The 14,713-nt window shown below is 49.2% G+C and overlaps 2 protein-coding genes across 4 annotated transcripts in view; one reads left to right on the top strand and one right to left on the bottom strand.

Moving 5' to 3' along the window:
* EDRF1 (erythroid differentiation regulatory factor 1) overlaps nt 1-2,607 on the top strand; it is a 53,697-nt gene extending 51,090 nt beyond the window's left edge. For all 3 annotated transcript variants that reach the window (XM_023224328.2, XM_023224326.2, XM_023224327.3), the window contains one exon: nt 1,772-2,607. In XM_023224328.2, coding sequence (XP_023080096.1) covers nt 1,772-1,943 — 172 coding nt within the window. In that variant the 3' untranslated portion in view covers nt 1,944-2,607. The remainder of the gene's footprint in view (nt 1-1,771) is intronic.
* Nucleotides 2,608-3,381: 774 nt separating this feature from the next.
* On the bottom strand, nt 3,382-14,292 carry MMP21 (matrix metallopeptidase 21). Its single transcript, XM_023224330.3, has 7 exons — nt 14,116-14,292; nt 12,260-12,794; nt 11,077-11,216; nt 10,682-10,823; nt 8,809-9,066; nt 5,995-6,167; nt 3,382-5,434 (listed from the first exon to the last, which is right to left on the bottom strand). The coding sequence occupies exons 1-7, from the start codon at nt 14,275-14,277 to the stop codon at nt 5,135-5,137; spliced, it is 1,710 nt and encodes a 569-aa protein (XP_023080098.1). The 5' UTR covers nt 14,278-14,292; the 3' UTR covers nt 3,382-5,134.
* Nucleotides 14,293-14,713: the final 421 nt, after the last annotated feature.

Below are 14,713 nucleotides of genomic sequence, written 5' to 3'. Positions count from 1 at the left end.
TGGGTTGTTCCCATTAGATGTGTACATTTAATATTTGGTTAAGATTAGTAAAAAGGGAGATGAAAGAATGTAAGTTAGTTCCCTTTAGAAAAAACCTGTGAGATGATGGAGCCCTCTGAATAGGGGTCATAGGTCAGTGAAACTGCTGATAAGAATGTATTAAGGAAGGCTTGATTTGTAGAAATTGGAAGATGAAGACTTAAGATTCAGAGTTATGGTTAGGACAAATCCAAAGATTTTAAGGTTATGATCCCTGCAGCCATCAGTTATCTTTAGGCACCCAACTATTAATAAAATGACAGTGTGATGTCATTGTCCACAAAGAATAATTCATCTTTCAAATGCCATTTCTAATTGTTAAGTGCTAATGCCTTGATTACTGTCAGAGTCATTTAAATTTTTTATAAGGTTCTCAAAGGTTTTGTGACTGTTAACTCCCCGCATAACTAAAATACAGCCAACCTTAGGCCCAGATTACAGACGGATGCATTTACAACAGTCACTTCTGCTGTACTGTGGTTGTTGGGGGAAGGCAGGAAGAGATCTGTCTGATAAAATAAGTGGGAATTGGAGGGGAGAAATGTCTAAAGGCAGCAATGGGGATCCTGTGGAGGAGGAATGGAGCCAGGAATAAAAGAAAGGGGAATTCCTGGGGAAGGGAGCTCTGCGCTGCTGGCTGGCGGGCCTGAGGCAAGCCCTTGGGTGAAGGGAGAAAATGTGTACCCCGAAGAGGTGAAAGAGCATAGCATTTGAAGTTGGAAAACATGACATTTTGACTTTAATCCAAACTATTAACCCTTCTGGGCCTTCGGTTTTACATCTGTAAATTAAAAATGCTAGTCCTTGCCTGTCTGAGGGGATGGGATTATTGTAAGGCTCAGATGTGGTCATGGACACTGTAAAGAGTTGTGGAATTGTTATCTGTTACCTGGGTATGTGAGCCAGGGGTCTGCACCTGGACTCATAAAAAAAAAATGCTAGATATGAACTGCCACGTAATTACTAGTCTTTTCCAGTAGTAACAAAAGTAGAATTCACCGATCCATCATAAGGGGTAAATGTTTTCAGGACGAACTGTAAACTGAAATCGTTGTAAGGTAGAGTACTGTGTGGTACTCCTCAGCTGAGGGGCAGTCTTCACACGGAATTGCACTGACATTTTTAGAGTAAACTGAGATGCAGCAGTTCTCGTAGTTCAGGAATCCATGTTTAAACCCCAGCTAGTTCTAGCTCTAGAGATGGCAGTCCAACAGTGGCTTTAGATGTGTGTTTGGGACACAGGAAGGCGCTTTAGGCCGAGCTTGAGGAACAGAGGAAATACCGCATAGCTCCTTCTGTGCCCTCGCCCAGCTCCACTGCGTTTTCTTCATGGCTGTCCCGTCTGTCACTCTCTTGTTTACTGTGGTTTCCCCCAGTGCCTCCGCTCCCCTCCCCCAGACTCCTACCTCAATAGAATGCAAGTTCCATAAGTCAGGGGCTTCTTTTTGCCTGTTTTGTTCTCTGTCAAGAGCAATTCCTAGTACGTAATAGGCATTCAAATGTTTATAAAAGGAACGAGTACTGGATTTCATTGATGTATTGAAATAAATGTGTAGAAACAGGCCCGTGAGCAGTAGGTAGAAGAAGGCAGGTCTGAACCCGGCAGGAGAGGAACACCTGCTACTCTGCGAAGACTGACTGTTGGGCTGTCACTGTCTGGTTTTCTGGGCCTCTGAACTGTCGGTAGGCATTGCTGGTCCCTTATCTGTCTCTCTGTCTTTTTTAACCCTAGCAATAACATCGAAGATGATGCAGTTCTCAAAACCAACAAGCACATTTACTCCCAGCTTTTGAGAGCAACTGCAAATAAAACTGCGACTCTTCTGGAAAGAATCAACGTCATCGTCCACCTGCTGGGCCAGCTTGCCGCCGGCAGTGCAGCGAGCAGCAGCGCCGTTCAGTGACTGCACAGAGCCGCGTCCCAGACACGCTGTCAGTGCCTTCAACACGGAGCCGGTCTGTTCATTCGGTGCTTTGTTTCATTAAATAATAGGGAAATATCCATTTAAAACAGGTATATCAGTGGAAAGACAGAGTTATTTTAAGTGACAGACAAATTACGGTTGAGTTCTGTGGCTTCTTCACTTGAAGTGCTAACATCAGAATCAAAGTTAAAGCTTCCACTATTTGTTTCTTTAAGAAGTACATAGTACCTCAATATTCACAGACTTGCTGTGATGCAGTTACACTTTCCTATTTTTGAAGTATGTCAAGCTACATGGTCTAAGATATGATTATTTTGGATAAAACGTTACTTTGGTCAAGAGAACTTTTATCCACATGACATTACAGGTTCAAGTGGGTTAAGGAGACTTGTGCATCTACAGTGTTTCCTTTTAAATTGCCCAGGAAAAAGGTGTGTTCTTCATAAGCTTCAGTGCAGGATTTTTCAAAGACTAGCTGTTGTGCAATTGCTGTATTTAATGCATGTTCTGAAAGGATTCACTTTTGACTTTAAATGACAGTCGATCAAGAGCAGGTACTACCCCTTGTTTTCATTTTAAACTTGAAACTGTGAATAAGGTAAGAAAACTATTTTGAATAAATAAACTATTTATTTAAAATGTCTTTGTATTTTTCCAGTTTTCATTCTTCACATTGAGTTTTGAGTTGAACTCAGTCTAAAATTAATAAACTTTACAAAGCAAAGCTCAAAACATTAAAAGTAAAATTCTGCTGTCCACTAAATTCTCCCTAGAATATTTTACTTATTGCTGCTGCTACATGGCTCTTGTCCAGTTACACACAAACATCCCCTGTTATTTGTAATGGCTACAGTGCACAAGGCTGTTTTTGTTCATCATTCATACTTTCAATTTCAAGGCAGTGTAACAGATAAAACAGGCTCTTTCGAGGTGAGGTGAATGTCTGCACTCCTGTGCATGACACCACTGTGGGTAGGTTTGCTGCCTAGGCCTGGGGGCAGGTGCGCTGGAGATTGCGCTAGCTGCCTGCAGGCCCTCCGTGGTGGCCAGAAGCCCCTCCCACACCAGCCAGACCTCTGAAGGAATTCCAACTACACTAGAAAATTGTTTGAAATAACTGGTTTTAAGCCAAATTTTTACAAAGCTATGATGTAAAAGAGACTTTTTTCTCTTTTACAGCGATTTTCAGGTGTTTTCATTGACTGAGATTTTTTTGTTTGTTTTGAGACAGGGTCTTACTGTCACCCAGGCTGGAGTGCAGTGGCACAATCTCGGCTCACTGCAACCTCTGCTTCCCAGGCTTAAGGGATCCTCCCACCTCAGCCTCCCAAGTACCTGTGACTACAGGTATGCACCCCCATGCCTGGCTAATTTTTTGTATTTTTAGTAGAGACAGCATTTTGCTATGTTGCCCAAGCTGGTCTCGAACTCCTGAGCTCAAGGGATCCACCTGCCTCGGCCTCCGAAAGTGCTGGGGTTACAGGTGTGAGCCATCACACCCAGCCCATTGACAGTGAGTTAACATCCATCATAGCTTAGCAGAATTCTCTCTTGCCATTTGTCCACTTAGTTGTTGTTTACTTAGTTTGCATTTTTCTTGGAACAGATTTGTATCAGTTTGCAAAAATTAATCCCTGAAACATTTAAAGTTTTGCCTGAATTCTAAATTGTAAAGCGGTTGTACAAATTCAGCAATGTTTCATTTCAGGACCAGTGTCATTCTGTTTCCCCTTGTAGCAAGTGTACACACATAATAAAACTGTCTTCACCCTGCTAGATAAACCTAGACACTTCTGTTGATTATGATCAAAGATGATATACCATCTTTTGGGTTAGTGAATTCAAAAGCATGTTCCTGCTCAGGCAGGACTGAGCTGGGGTCAGGGGCCTGAGAGGTGCTGATCTTTCCTCCTGCCCCCTCTTTGGCTGAAACAAGCTTTCAGTCAACAGGAGAATTTGTTCTTAATCAAGACTAAATTCTAGTTATCTTCCTTTGTCAGAGCAATAACATGAAAGTTCCTACGGGGGGAATAAAGATCCTTATAAAATATATTTGTAATTTGCTGTTTTTAACTTAAAATTTTCTGAAGTACCTGTGTTTCTGCTATTCCTTTGGAAGAAGAATTTGGTATCTGTGGCGTGATCATGGAGGCTACTGAATCCATTTCAGTTAATTTCAGATTTTGTTCACATCATTACAAATGACATTGGGTTTTCGTTTGGGTTAAGAGTTAATAGCCATATTATGTAAAAGTTGAAGGGATATACTGCCTATCCTAGATATAAGTGATATTGGAAAAATAAAATTATCCAGCGAGCTTCAAGAGTCTCCTTTTGGTAGACTGGTCTTTAGAACCTAAGTAAACTGTCATATAAAATGGTAGGAGAGAACACTAAATGAATTATAGTGAACCAGCAAAGCTGTTCTGTTCTGGACCATTTGAGTTGCAGGCCTGTGTTTTCAAACAAGAGGGTGCAACTCATTTCAGGGCCTGAGACCACCACAGTGACACAGAGGAAGTGCAGAGGGCCCTGAGCTGGGATTTGGAGATGCGGGCCCAGAGCTACCACTGGGTTTGACTTTTGGCAGATACAACAGATGAACTTTGGCTAATGTGACTGGAAATGTGTACAGTAGCATCCATCCTGCCACACTGACAGAGCTGTGAAGATCAAGAGAGAAGTAAACATGAAAACCTTTTGTACACTGTCTTTAGAGAAATGTCATTCTGACAGGGACTGTGGAGGGCAATCCATTTGAATCCCATGACTTTCCCATTACATCCCTCAGTAAAATCATCTCCGTGCCATCTCCTTCCTTGATAGCTTGACCCAGGGCTCTGGCCGCCCTTCCAACTCCCATTAATCAGGTGGGCAAGCAGTTGGGATGGGCGGAGCCCCACAGAGTAGAAAGCAGGCAACGATCATTGGATGCTTAGTTTTTGGGTTGTTGTTTTTTTTAAACTTTCTAGGTTATGAATTATGTTTTCCCTGAGCAATTGATTTTTAAATCAAGTATTTTAAAAGTTCAACTAAGGCTTTTCCCGTTGGGTTTTAACTTACAGTGCCATATTTGCTTTAGCTACTGAAACTCTGGTTTTCTTTGTAAACAATATCAGAATTTTTCTCTTAGCGAAATCCTATGACTCTCCATTTCCCACTTTCTCTTATTACATGTTCAGTGTGGAGATATGGACATCACAAACATCAAACCACTTCTCTGAAATAAACTTCTTAGGAAATAAGCCATTAGCAGGAAGCCAGGAATTCTGTTGTTTGTCCTTGTCATTAACGACCTTCCAGTATGCATTGCCTTTGAAAAAGAAAATGGAGTTGTATGCATAGGAGTAATAAGCGGAATCTATATTTCTGAAAGGATGGTTTTGTGGTATTATTGCTGGAAAAACTTCAGTAATCTTCTTTGGATAAGAATTAAGTACTCGATTTCTGTTGACATCAAATGCAAATACCTGCAAAGCAAATAAGATAGACTGGCTCTTCTGAAAATCATTAATATTTTTAGGTTAATTTATAACAACGAGACAAGACTTTGTACCAAATTCTTTAGACTTGAACTTCCTAATTTTCCATCATGCTCTGCCATCGCTATTTAGATCTGAAGTGAGTACAAGTTTTTTGGGTTTTTTCTGGGCCCGGTCTCACTCTGGCTCAGATGGACTGGAGTGCAGTGGTGCAATCACAGCTCACTGCAGCCTCGACCTCCCAGGCTCAAGTGATCCTCTCGTCTCAGCCTCCTAGGCAGCTGGGAGCACAGGCACGTGCCACCATACCTGGATAATTTCTGCATTTTTTGTTGAGACCGAAACATGGGTTTCACCATGTTGTCCAGACTGGTCTCAAACTCCTGGACTTGAGCGATCTGCCCGCCTTGGCCTCCCAAAGTGCTGGGATTACAGGCATGAGCTACTGTGGCAGGCCAAGTACAGCTTTTAAATATGAACTTGATCATCTGACCAATCTGTATTAGGGATGACAGAAGCATTGCTAGGCTGAAGAGCCTTCTACTTACAAGGGACTCCTTGAAGAAGTAAATTAACTTCTGTCTTCGGTCATAAAAGGCTGTGTCTAGGGGACTTGGGATGCCAGGAAATCCTTCTGAAATCAATTTAGGATAGCTTTTTCCTTGTTCATCTTCTGTAAGGGCCTGATCCTTGTCACTGTCGTATCTCCAGTATTGATTTCCTGAGAGCCAAACAAAATACGTGCATATGGTTTATTACTATTAAATCACGTGACAAAGAGGACAGTTTTCAATCTAGGTCTCAGCCAATCCTGTACAATGTGTTGCCATGATTCTAGGAGAAAGCAGGGCTTTCGGCGTCTGGGTGAAGCCTCCAGTCCGCGATTTCCCAGGTCTTGAATTACTCCTACATTTAACCCAGGAAGTGCATTTTTCTTGACCGTCACTGCTGCAGTTGGAATGTTGGTTGCCTTTCACAGCAAAAGGAAACCCCGCCCCATGAATGTCATCCTCCCGGCCCTCATCAAAAGCAAAAACAAAACAGCAAAAATCCTGTCTTTTTTACCTTAGTATCTTAATGTTTTTTCCTTCTTCCTTTACAGTCTAAAGATGTTCCTTTTAATGTTAGTGGCCCAAGGCTTGGAATCACTTTCCTATCCTAATCAATATAAGCCCTCTTGTTACTGAAGAAATCATGATCCTTATGATTGGATTATACCTTGAGTGTCTGAGAGTCCTCTAGTCCCACCACCACGCCCACCTTACAAATAAGGGCACTGGTTGGCTGAGGTGACTTGTCCACATTCAGACCGCCTAGGCTGAGCCAGGAATGCAAGCCAGGACTCTCACATTCCGCTCTGGAGAGGCTGTCCACTGTCCTATGAAATGGAACTTTGCTCCATTTTGTTTCAGAGTTCTAACACTCATTTCATGCTCTAAATCAGTAGGAGTTTATTTTAGCCTCTTCTTGTTAGTTCCTAATCCTGAATATTTGGTATCTTGCCAACGGAATAGACTAAATCCACTCAGATAATTTGGTGTTCACAGCTCACAGAACACCCCAAGCGGTACGTTCCTTAGCAAACAAATATTTAATATACTTGGAAAAGTTCACTATTAAGAACAACGTGACGTATGTCCAGTTAGAGATGCAGTTCACTCTAACAGGAATTTCTTTTAATCCAAAATATTCATAACAAATTAAGATGTTTTTAAAGCTCCAAGAGTAAAATACAGCTGTATTGTAGTAGTTATCCTATGATGACCTAAATCTGTAATTAAGATTCTTTGAGTGTTGCCAACATAAATTCTAGTTTGGAGCTTCTTAAAACCCTGAGAGATGTGCTTCCAACTCTGAAAGACCTGAACTAAAAAAAGTCAGCTGTAAGGCAATTTCTTTATGTAACTGAACTAATTCGTACTTTGTGTGATATGAAGGAAAACTGAGACCAAATTTATATACAGGATCCTTATGATAAAATTTGCATATAAAGTTCATTCCATTTGGCTCCTGCCTTGTTAAGTCTTTTTGAGCAATCGAAAGCCCTATGGTTATACTACCAGGATTCAGGCGGAGGGGCTATACGGCTTGTCTCTGGGTAGGAAAGGGGAAGGAAAAAGCAGTGACCACAAAATCATGTTTATGATCGGACTCTGTGCCGTCTGGTTTTGCAAAGGCAGCATGCCTCGTGCACCAGGCCCAGGGTACTGGATGAGACCGGGTGTGAGTAAGGAGCAGCGGTAGCAAGAGTCCCAGACCTGCCTTTCTTTGTGTGTTCCCCATGACCCCCCAGGCTCCACCACATCAGTTTCTGTCTTCCAGCAAAACACTGACCTTCCCTGTTGAGCAGTCGCCATTGATGGCTCACGGCCTGCTCAGCGAAGTCCAGCCCTGCCCCTGGCATTTGAGGCCCTCTGTGGTTGGGCCAACCTGCCTTTCTAGCCTGACCTCATCCCGGGTAAGTCTGTCGCCAGCTTTGGTGGACCCCAGTCTCACAGCTCTGCGGCTTTTTCACTCCCAGCCCCACGGCTTTGCTTCTGCTGCTTGTCTCTGGCCACTTCCACGCCCTCATCCACTCTCCACTCTGGGTGCCTTTTTCTGGGCATCCCAGATCCCACCCATCCTTGAGTCTAGGCCAAGACCTGGTTCCTGGGGCGCCAGCACCCAATTCCAGGTGGCAGTGGTCACCTCTTCTGCTCGGTCTGCCCCTTGAAAACACTTCTGTTGCTAGATGTCCAAGGGATTTTTTTTTCCCACCAGAACCAGATTAAAACTGCAGGGCTGGGCCCTTTCTTCCAGTTTTTCGGCAGCCACCTTAGTACCTAGTAGAGTTCATTCACTCATTTGGTGACTTAGTGCCTTCTTAAAAAGATCAGGGGCTGGGTGCAGTGGTTCACACCTGTAATCCCAACACTTTGAGAGGCCAAGGTGGGAAGACGGCCTGAAGCCAGGAGTTCAAGACTAGCCTGGGCAACATAGTGAGACTCCATCTCTACAAAAAAAAAAAAAAAAGTTATTTTAATTAAGCCAAGTGTAGTAATGTGTGCCTGTGGTCCCAGCTACTCAGGAGGCTGAGGTGGGAACAGCACTTGAGCCCAGGAGGTCGAGGCTGTAGTGAGCCATGATTGTGCACTCCAGCCTGGGTAACAGTGAAACTCTGTCTCCGAAACAAACAAACAAACAAAAACCAGAATAGAACCTAATCCTTGTGCCCTCAAAGCTTCCAGTCTGATGGAGCAGATAAAAATTAAGCAAGTAATGAGGAGAGCATTACAACAGATTCCTTGGTAGCGGCTCAGGACATTCCTTCTGAGTGCATTCATTTAATAAGAGAAATTGAACCATCCATGAAGAATCTGTACCTCGGAAAAAATAACGTTCATCTCTTTTCCATGTCCAGATGTGAACAAAGGCATCTATGTTGTATGTTGGGATTCCATGCCAGCCGGTGAGGATTTCGATAGGGTCCCCATAGCGTGTCCTATTATTTCGATTTTCATAAAGCCAGTACCAGCTGTTGCGGAAGAAATACGTGCTAAATCTCACCATCACCTCTCCATATTGGTTTCTCTCTTTGCGAATCCAGTCAAATGCAGTATCGAATGATCCCTCACAGGAGCCTTAAAAAAAAAGTCACTTGTCACATGGTACAGAAACATATTTTCATGTGTGACTTGAATGAAGACAGTTGCAAAGCTGGGGCTTTCTATAAAAACATCTTAAAGTAAGACACCATGCAAGACTGAGGTGAGGCCAGGCGCAGTGGCACATGCCTGTAATCACAGCACCTTGGGAGACCGAAGCAAGAGGATTGCTTGAGTTCAAGACCAGCCTGGGCAACATGGTGAAACCCAGTGTCTACAAAAAAATATATATATATATACACACACACACACACACACACACACACACACACACACACATTAGCCAGGTATGGTGGCATGTGCCTGTGGTCCCTTGGCACAGGCTATTTGGGAGGCTGAGGTGGGAGGATTGCTTGAGCCTGAGAAGTTGAGGCTGCAATGAGCGAGATCAGTCCACTATACTCCAGCCTGGGCAATAGAGTGAGACCCTATCTTGAAAAAAAAAAAAGAGGTGGTGAACAGAGGGAGCTGGGGGTGCCAAGCTGCCTGCTACAGTCCTGGTTCACAAGCACATTGTGGCTTCATTCTTCACAGTGTCCCAGGCCCCTCTCAGAAGCATCTCAATTTGGATGCAAAGTTACGTACGGTTGACCACCCTAAATATAGCTAGTGAATGCCTCCCTTGACGCCTTGACGGTAGTTTGACTTCATTAGCGGGAAGAAGTTTGATTCTGGGCTCATGTAAGAGGAAGGTTTCCACTGGGGCAAGTCCGTGTGTCCTGGCTGTTGTTGTCTCCAAAGACACACAGTGCTGAGAATGGGGGGATGTGAGAACAGAAATGGGATGGTCTCTGTTAGGGACTTTTTTTTTCAAGACAGAGTCTCCTTCTGTCACCTAGGCTGGAGTGCAGTGGTGCAATCTTGGCTCGCTGCAACCTCCACCTCATGAGTTGAAGCAATTCTCCTGCTTCAGCCTCCCAAGTAGCTGGGATTACAGGCGTGTGCCACCACGTCCGGCTAAGTTTTGGATTTATGGTAGAGACAGGGTTTCAACATGTTGGCCAGGCTGGTCTCGAACTTTTGACATCAAGGATCTGCCCACCTTGGCCTCCCAAAGTGCTGGGATTACAGGCGTGAACCACTGTGCCCAGCCTAGGGACCTCTGAATGGAAAAGAGAAGGACAGCTTTATTCCCTTGGGCCTCGGTGTTAAATCACTAACCACTTTAATCAACCACTAGAACATTTGGCCTGAACGATTTTAAATAGAGATTAGAGCTTATCCTGGCCAGGCTAAACTCAGTTTTTTTGGGATTGCAGTAAACTCCCAGGGCTTCCAGTGTGTGCGTCATAGCATGGGTGGGGGAGCCTGCTTGTGTTGAGAAAAACACGGCATTCACTGTCCTCCCGGGAAATGCATGTGGCATGTGGAAGACGGGACACAGGAAGGACCGGCTGTCGACTGGGCAGAACCACTTTTAACTGAGACAGTGGCATCAGGGAGCTAGAGGACGGCTACCCTTGGGTGACATGAGTTGCACAACGTTGCGCTCTTGGGCCCAGGTTCCCGGTGAGGAGTGAGCGGGGTCCTGCTGTGCTCTGGAATACAGTGCCCTCCGCCAGCTCAGGGATGCCCTCCCCAGCAGTCTTACCATACAGCTTTTGAATTGCTTTCCTGTCCGACCAGTCCAACTCAAAGGCGGCTTCCTGGGGAATGTAATTTGGTTGCATTATGGATCCCGTCCTGTAGGTGTGAGGCAAGCCCAGGACATGGCCAATTTCATGGACGGCCACCTAGAAAGGGACACACACCATGGGCGCTAGGTGAAGCCTGGGCGATGGATCCCTGCGTAACAGATGCAGGCCTGTTTCGAGAGGAGCAGTGCTTGTGAAGAGGGGGGCACCAGTGGAACTGGGGAGCCGTCGTCAGACACAGATTCACCTCCTCAGAGGATGCAGACGCTACATGGAAAAGCTTGGACTTTTGGACGTCGGCCCATGAGCACTGCTGGTGTCTTATCAACACGAGCGGCTCAGGACCACTGACCTTGAGAAGGCTGATGCCCATGTCACTGGTGGGAGGCGTGAAGTGCTCGTCGTCGTCAAAGTGAATGTCACCTAGGCGCCAGGCGTGTGCAAACTCCTGCCCGCTCCCATCGAAGGCCCGCGGACAGCCCAGGTGCCGGCCTGGCGAGGGGGAGAAGGTCCCGGTGCAGGATGAGTGCCCCACATACAGGCTCCTCACCTAGGGGGTCCCCAGCCTCCAGGAACCGGCAGCAGAGGCAGGCAGAGCGACAGCTCCTGGATTAAGTCCTCAGGGTGAAGCGGGTGGGAGACGGTTTGTTTATAAACTGTGTTTACTGGCAGAGGCAGTCAGAGACCAGCAGGCACCAAAACCTGGGAGCAGAGCGGAGCGGGGCTGGGAAGACGGCAAAAAGGCCTCACCCGGACAAGATCAGGGCCGGAGCCTCGCCTCTGCGGAGGGCATGAAATACTGGAAGCCGGGTCCCTTAAAATTTGTCTTTTTCAGCCAACTGTGTCCCTGTACTTCTCACCCTGGGACATTAACCCAGTGAGACCAGAAGACAGCCCTGAGCACCTCCGGGTCACCGATGGGGCTGAAAAGCAGCTTGTCTGCTTGCTGCTTGTCTCTGACCACTTCCACGCCCTCATCCACTCTCCACTCTGGGGGCCTTTCTCTGGGCATCCCAGATCCCAGCCATCCTTGAGTCTAGACCAAGACCTGATTCCTGGGGACGCCGGCACCCAATTCCAGGTGGCAGTGGTCACCTCTTCTGCTGGGCCTGCCCCTTCAAAACACTTCTGTTGCTAGATGTCCGAGGTGTTTTGTCCCGCATTTGTCCATTTGTATGGTGGAGGTGGTGGCACCTGTGCCTGACCCCGCCCTGTCCCGTGGCCCCGGCTGCTGCTCCCTAGGGAAGCTGGAGGCACAGGCAGGGAGCCAAGTGGGACGTTGAGGAGCAGCCCGGGCAGCAGCCTGCGCCCAGGGCCGGCCGGAGTGTCCCCATAGGCCACACCGGGTTCTCTGCGGGGGGACCATGATTCTGACAAGACGACGCTGACCGGAGGCTTCTGCCTGCTGACAGGTGCGCCTGGGACAGGCCGGAAGGGCTTAGCCCCCTATTCTGCAGGTGGCCGAGACGGGGGTAGGTGCGCCGGGGTCCCCAAGGGGCTGGGGCGGGAAGGCCAGGAGCCCGGGGCGCTCTTACCTCTCCCAAAGCCCAGCTTGATGTCGACCGCGGCCCCGGGGGCGGCCAGGTCCTCGCGGAAATCCAGCGGCGTCACCTCGCTCCACATCCTGAAGGCCAGCGCCACGATGCGCCGCTGCTCGGCCGCGGACAGCTGGCTGCTCAGGGCCTCGCCCAGCAGCCTCCAGCTCAGCGTCCTCTTGGAGAAGGCCCGGGCGGCCCCGCCGTCGGGGGAGCCCCGGGGCTGCCAACCCCGCCGGGACACGGACAGCGGCGCCCGCGGGGAGCGCCTGGAGCGGGCTCTGGGGGGCGGGCCGGGGGGCGAAGGCGCGGCGACGGGGGGCGGTGGGCGCGTGTCGGGGACCCCGCAGCGGGGCCGGTTCATGGCCGCCAGGGTGGCCGCGTCCAGCTCCCCACTGGCCGGCAGCGCGTTCGCCCGCTGGAACCTGCGCACCGCCGCGGCCAGGGCGGCGCCCTCGGGGGTCTCCGGCGGCCCCTCGGGACTGGGCCCCCAGGCCGCCCGCAGCCCCGACCAGCCGTATCTGGACAGGAACCGCTGTGGGAGAGAAAGGCACCCTAATCTGGGCCGCCTCGGTCCGGGCCCTCCCGGGCTGCCCTGCCCCTGAGTCTGGAGAGACAGAGACGTGGGGAGAGACACAGAGACAGACAGAGAGACAAAGATAGAGACAGACAGAAGCCGAGAGACAGCCAGGGAGAAACAGATGGAGATAGCAATAGAAAGAGATACAGAGAGAGCAGCAGGGAGAGACAGAGACAGGAGAGAGGGAGCGAGTCCTGGGCGCCGTCCTGAGTGCGGGCCCTGGATGGGCACCAGGCTGAGTCAGAGGCGCCCCAGGGCCCGAGGAGCAGGAGACCTGGGCAGCGGGGTGGGCGAGTGCCCGGAGGAGGTAAGAGGTCGGCTCAGAGGGGAAGACGCTCCCCGAGGCCATGCGGGACAGGTCGTGGGGGGCAGGTGGGGGTGCCAAGGCAGGCCGGGCGTGGCCACACCGCAGAGAAGGCCATGGTGAGGCATGTCCTGAGAGCTGGGAATTCGAACTGAGGGGCTTGGCAGTGGCTGGGTTTGAGGACCCGGGGGGCTTCCTCATGGCTGCACAGAGGGAGGGAGGTCCGCGGCCTCCATGGTGCTGAGGGCCTGGCTACAGGGCGGCTCTCCTGTTCTCTGCCCTGGCCTCTGGGGCACCATGGGAGCTGGGGATTGGACTTGACCCTGAGCATCAGCTCCTGGCCTATGGTGACCACAGGACCACGTGCCAGGGCAGGTCAAGGGGCCTCATGGGTCCACTCCCTGCCCCCAACCACGACTCTCTGGAGGAGGGGATCGGCTGCATTGGACCTCTGGCTGCTTCACCACAGACTCAGGTGAAGTCCACGGATGCCACCCCAGACAGCTCTGTTAGGATCCTCACTATTGCAGTGTTGGGGAACCTTGCAGGGCTGTCCCCTTCTCTAAATCCAGAGACTGGCATGGTGAGCAGCCACAGAAAACCTGCGGACAGTGCCTTGGCCACTACAGTATCACATGCTTGCCTTTGGAAAGGCACTTGGCATTTGAGTCTGTTGTCTGTGCATGGACATTTCTGTCTCACTAGGGCTGACCTGTGGGGTTGTCAAATCAGGTTAAGCATGGATTCATGGCTGTTCAATAGGAGCCACAGGAGCCACTCCTCCTTCCCAGCCCAGCCTGTGTGGCCCTTCTCTGCCTCTGCACAGTCGGCATCCTGGCCTGTGCCTGTGCGTGCGTGTGCATATGCCTGTGCATGCGTGTGCACGTGCCTGTGCCTGTGCGAGCATGTGCATGTGCCTGTGTGCACGTGTGTGTGCCTGGGGGTGTTGCTATTCTTCCAGCTTCCTCCTACCTGAGCAGCGTGGAGGTCGGCAATGGGCTGGGCCTGGCGCAGTGGGGATGGCTCCAGGTCCGAGCGGTCCCGGCTGTGGAAGAGGCTCTCAGGCTGGGTGGACCAGGGAGCAGCCAGGCAGCAGAGCAGCAGTGTCGGACGGAAGATGGAGGCGGCGAGCATTGGCCTGGTCTGAACCCTTGCCCTCCCTGCCTGCTTCGTCCCCGTCCCCGTCACCTCTCCTTAAGGAGAAGAACCTAGGGTGGCTTTTATAAGCCACCCAGGAGGGAGCACCCAGGTTTCCAAGCATTTCTCACCCAGCCCTGAAGTGTGCCCACTAGGAGGCCACGTGCCAGGCCATGGGCGTGCTGCCTTTGAAGACCCCAGGCTCACCTTTCTTGTTGGTGTGAGAACTCCTCTCAGCCTCCGGAGTTCGCCACCTCCTCGGGTAATGACATCCTACAATTGCCAGTGCCTGTGGGTTCCATTTCTATGGAGATGTACTGTGGGCAAGTTTGCTACTAAATGAGCTGTGGAATTAACAGAGACGTGAGACTGCACCCCTAACAACATGCCTCTCAGATCTGAGCCCGAGTTTAAAAACGCTGACTGTTAGTTT

This window comes from Piliocolobus tephrosceles, chromosome 9 (assembly GCF_002776525.5).
Source record: "Piliocolobus tephrosceles isolate RC106 chromosome 9, ASM277652v3, whole genome shotgun sequence".
NCBI lineage: Eukaryota > Metazoa > Chordata > Mammalia > Primates > Cercopithecidae > Piliocolobus > Piliocolobus tephrosceles.
Note: the sequence above shows the minus strand (reverse complement) of the source record. Positions and strands in the feature narration are given on the sequence as shown.

Excerpts from the sequence above, each read along its gene's own strand:
- MMP21 (XM_023224330.3), bottom strand. The coding sequence starts at position 14,277 with ATGCTCGCCGCCTCCATCTTCCGTCCGACACTGCTGCTCTGCTGCCTG. Across the intron at positions 11,217-12,259 it reads CAAGCTGGGCTTTGGGAGAG|GCCGGCACCTGGGCTGTCCG; the intron begins GTAAGAGCGCCC and ends CCCCCTCGCCAG. Across the intron at positions 10,824-11,076 it reads TGGGCATCAGCCTTCTCAAG|GTGGCCGTCCATGAAATTGG; the intron begins GTCAGTGGTCCT and ends GTCCCTTTCTAG.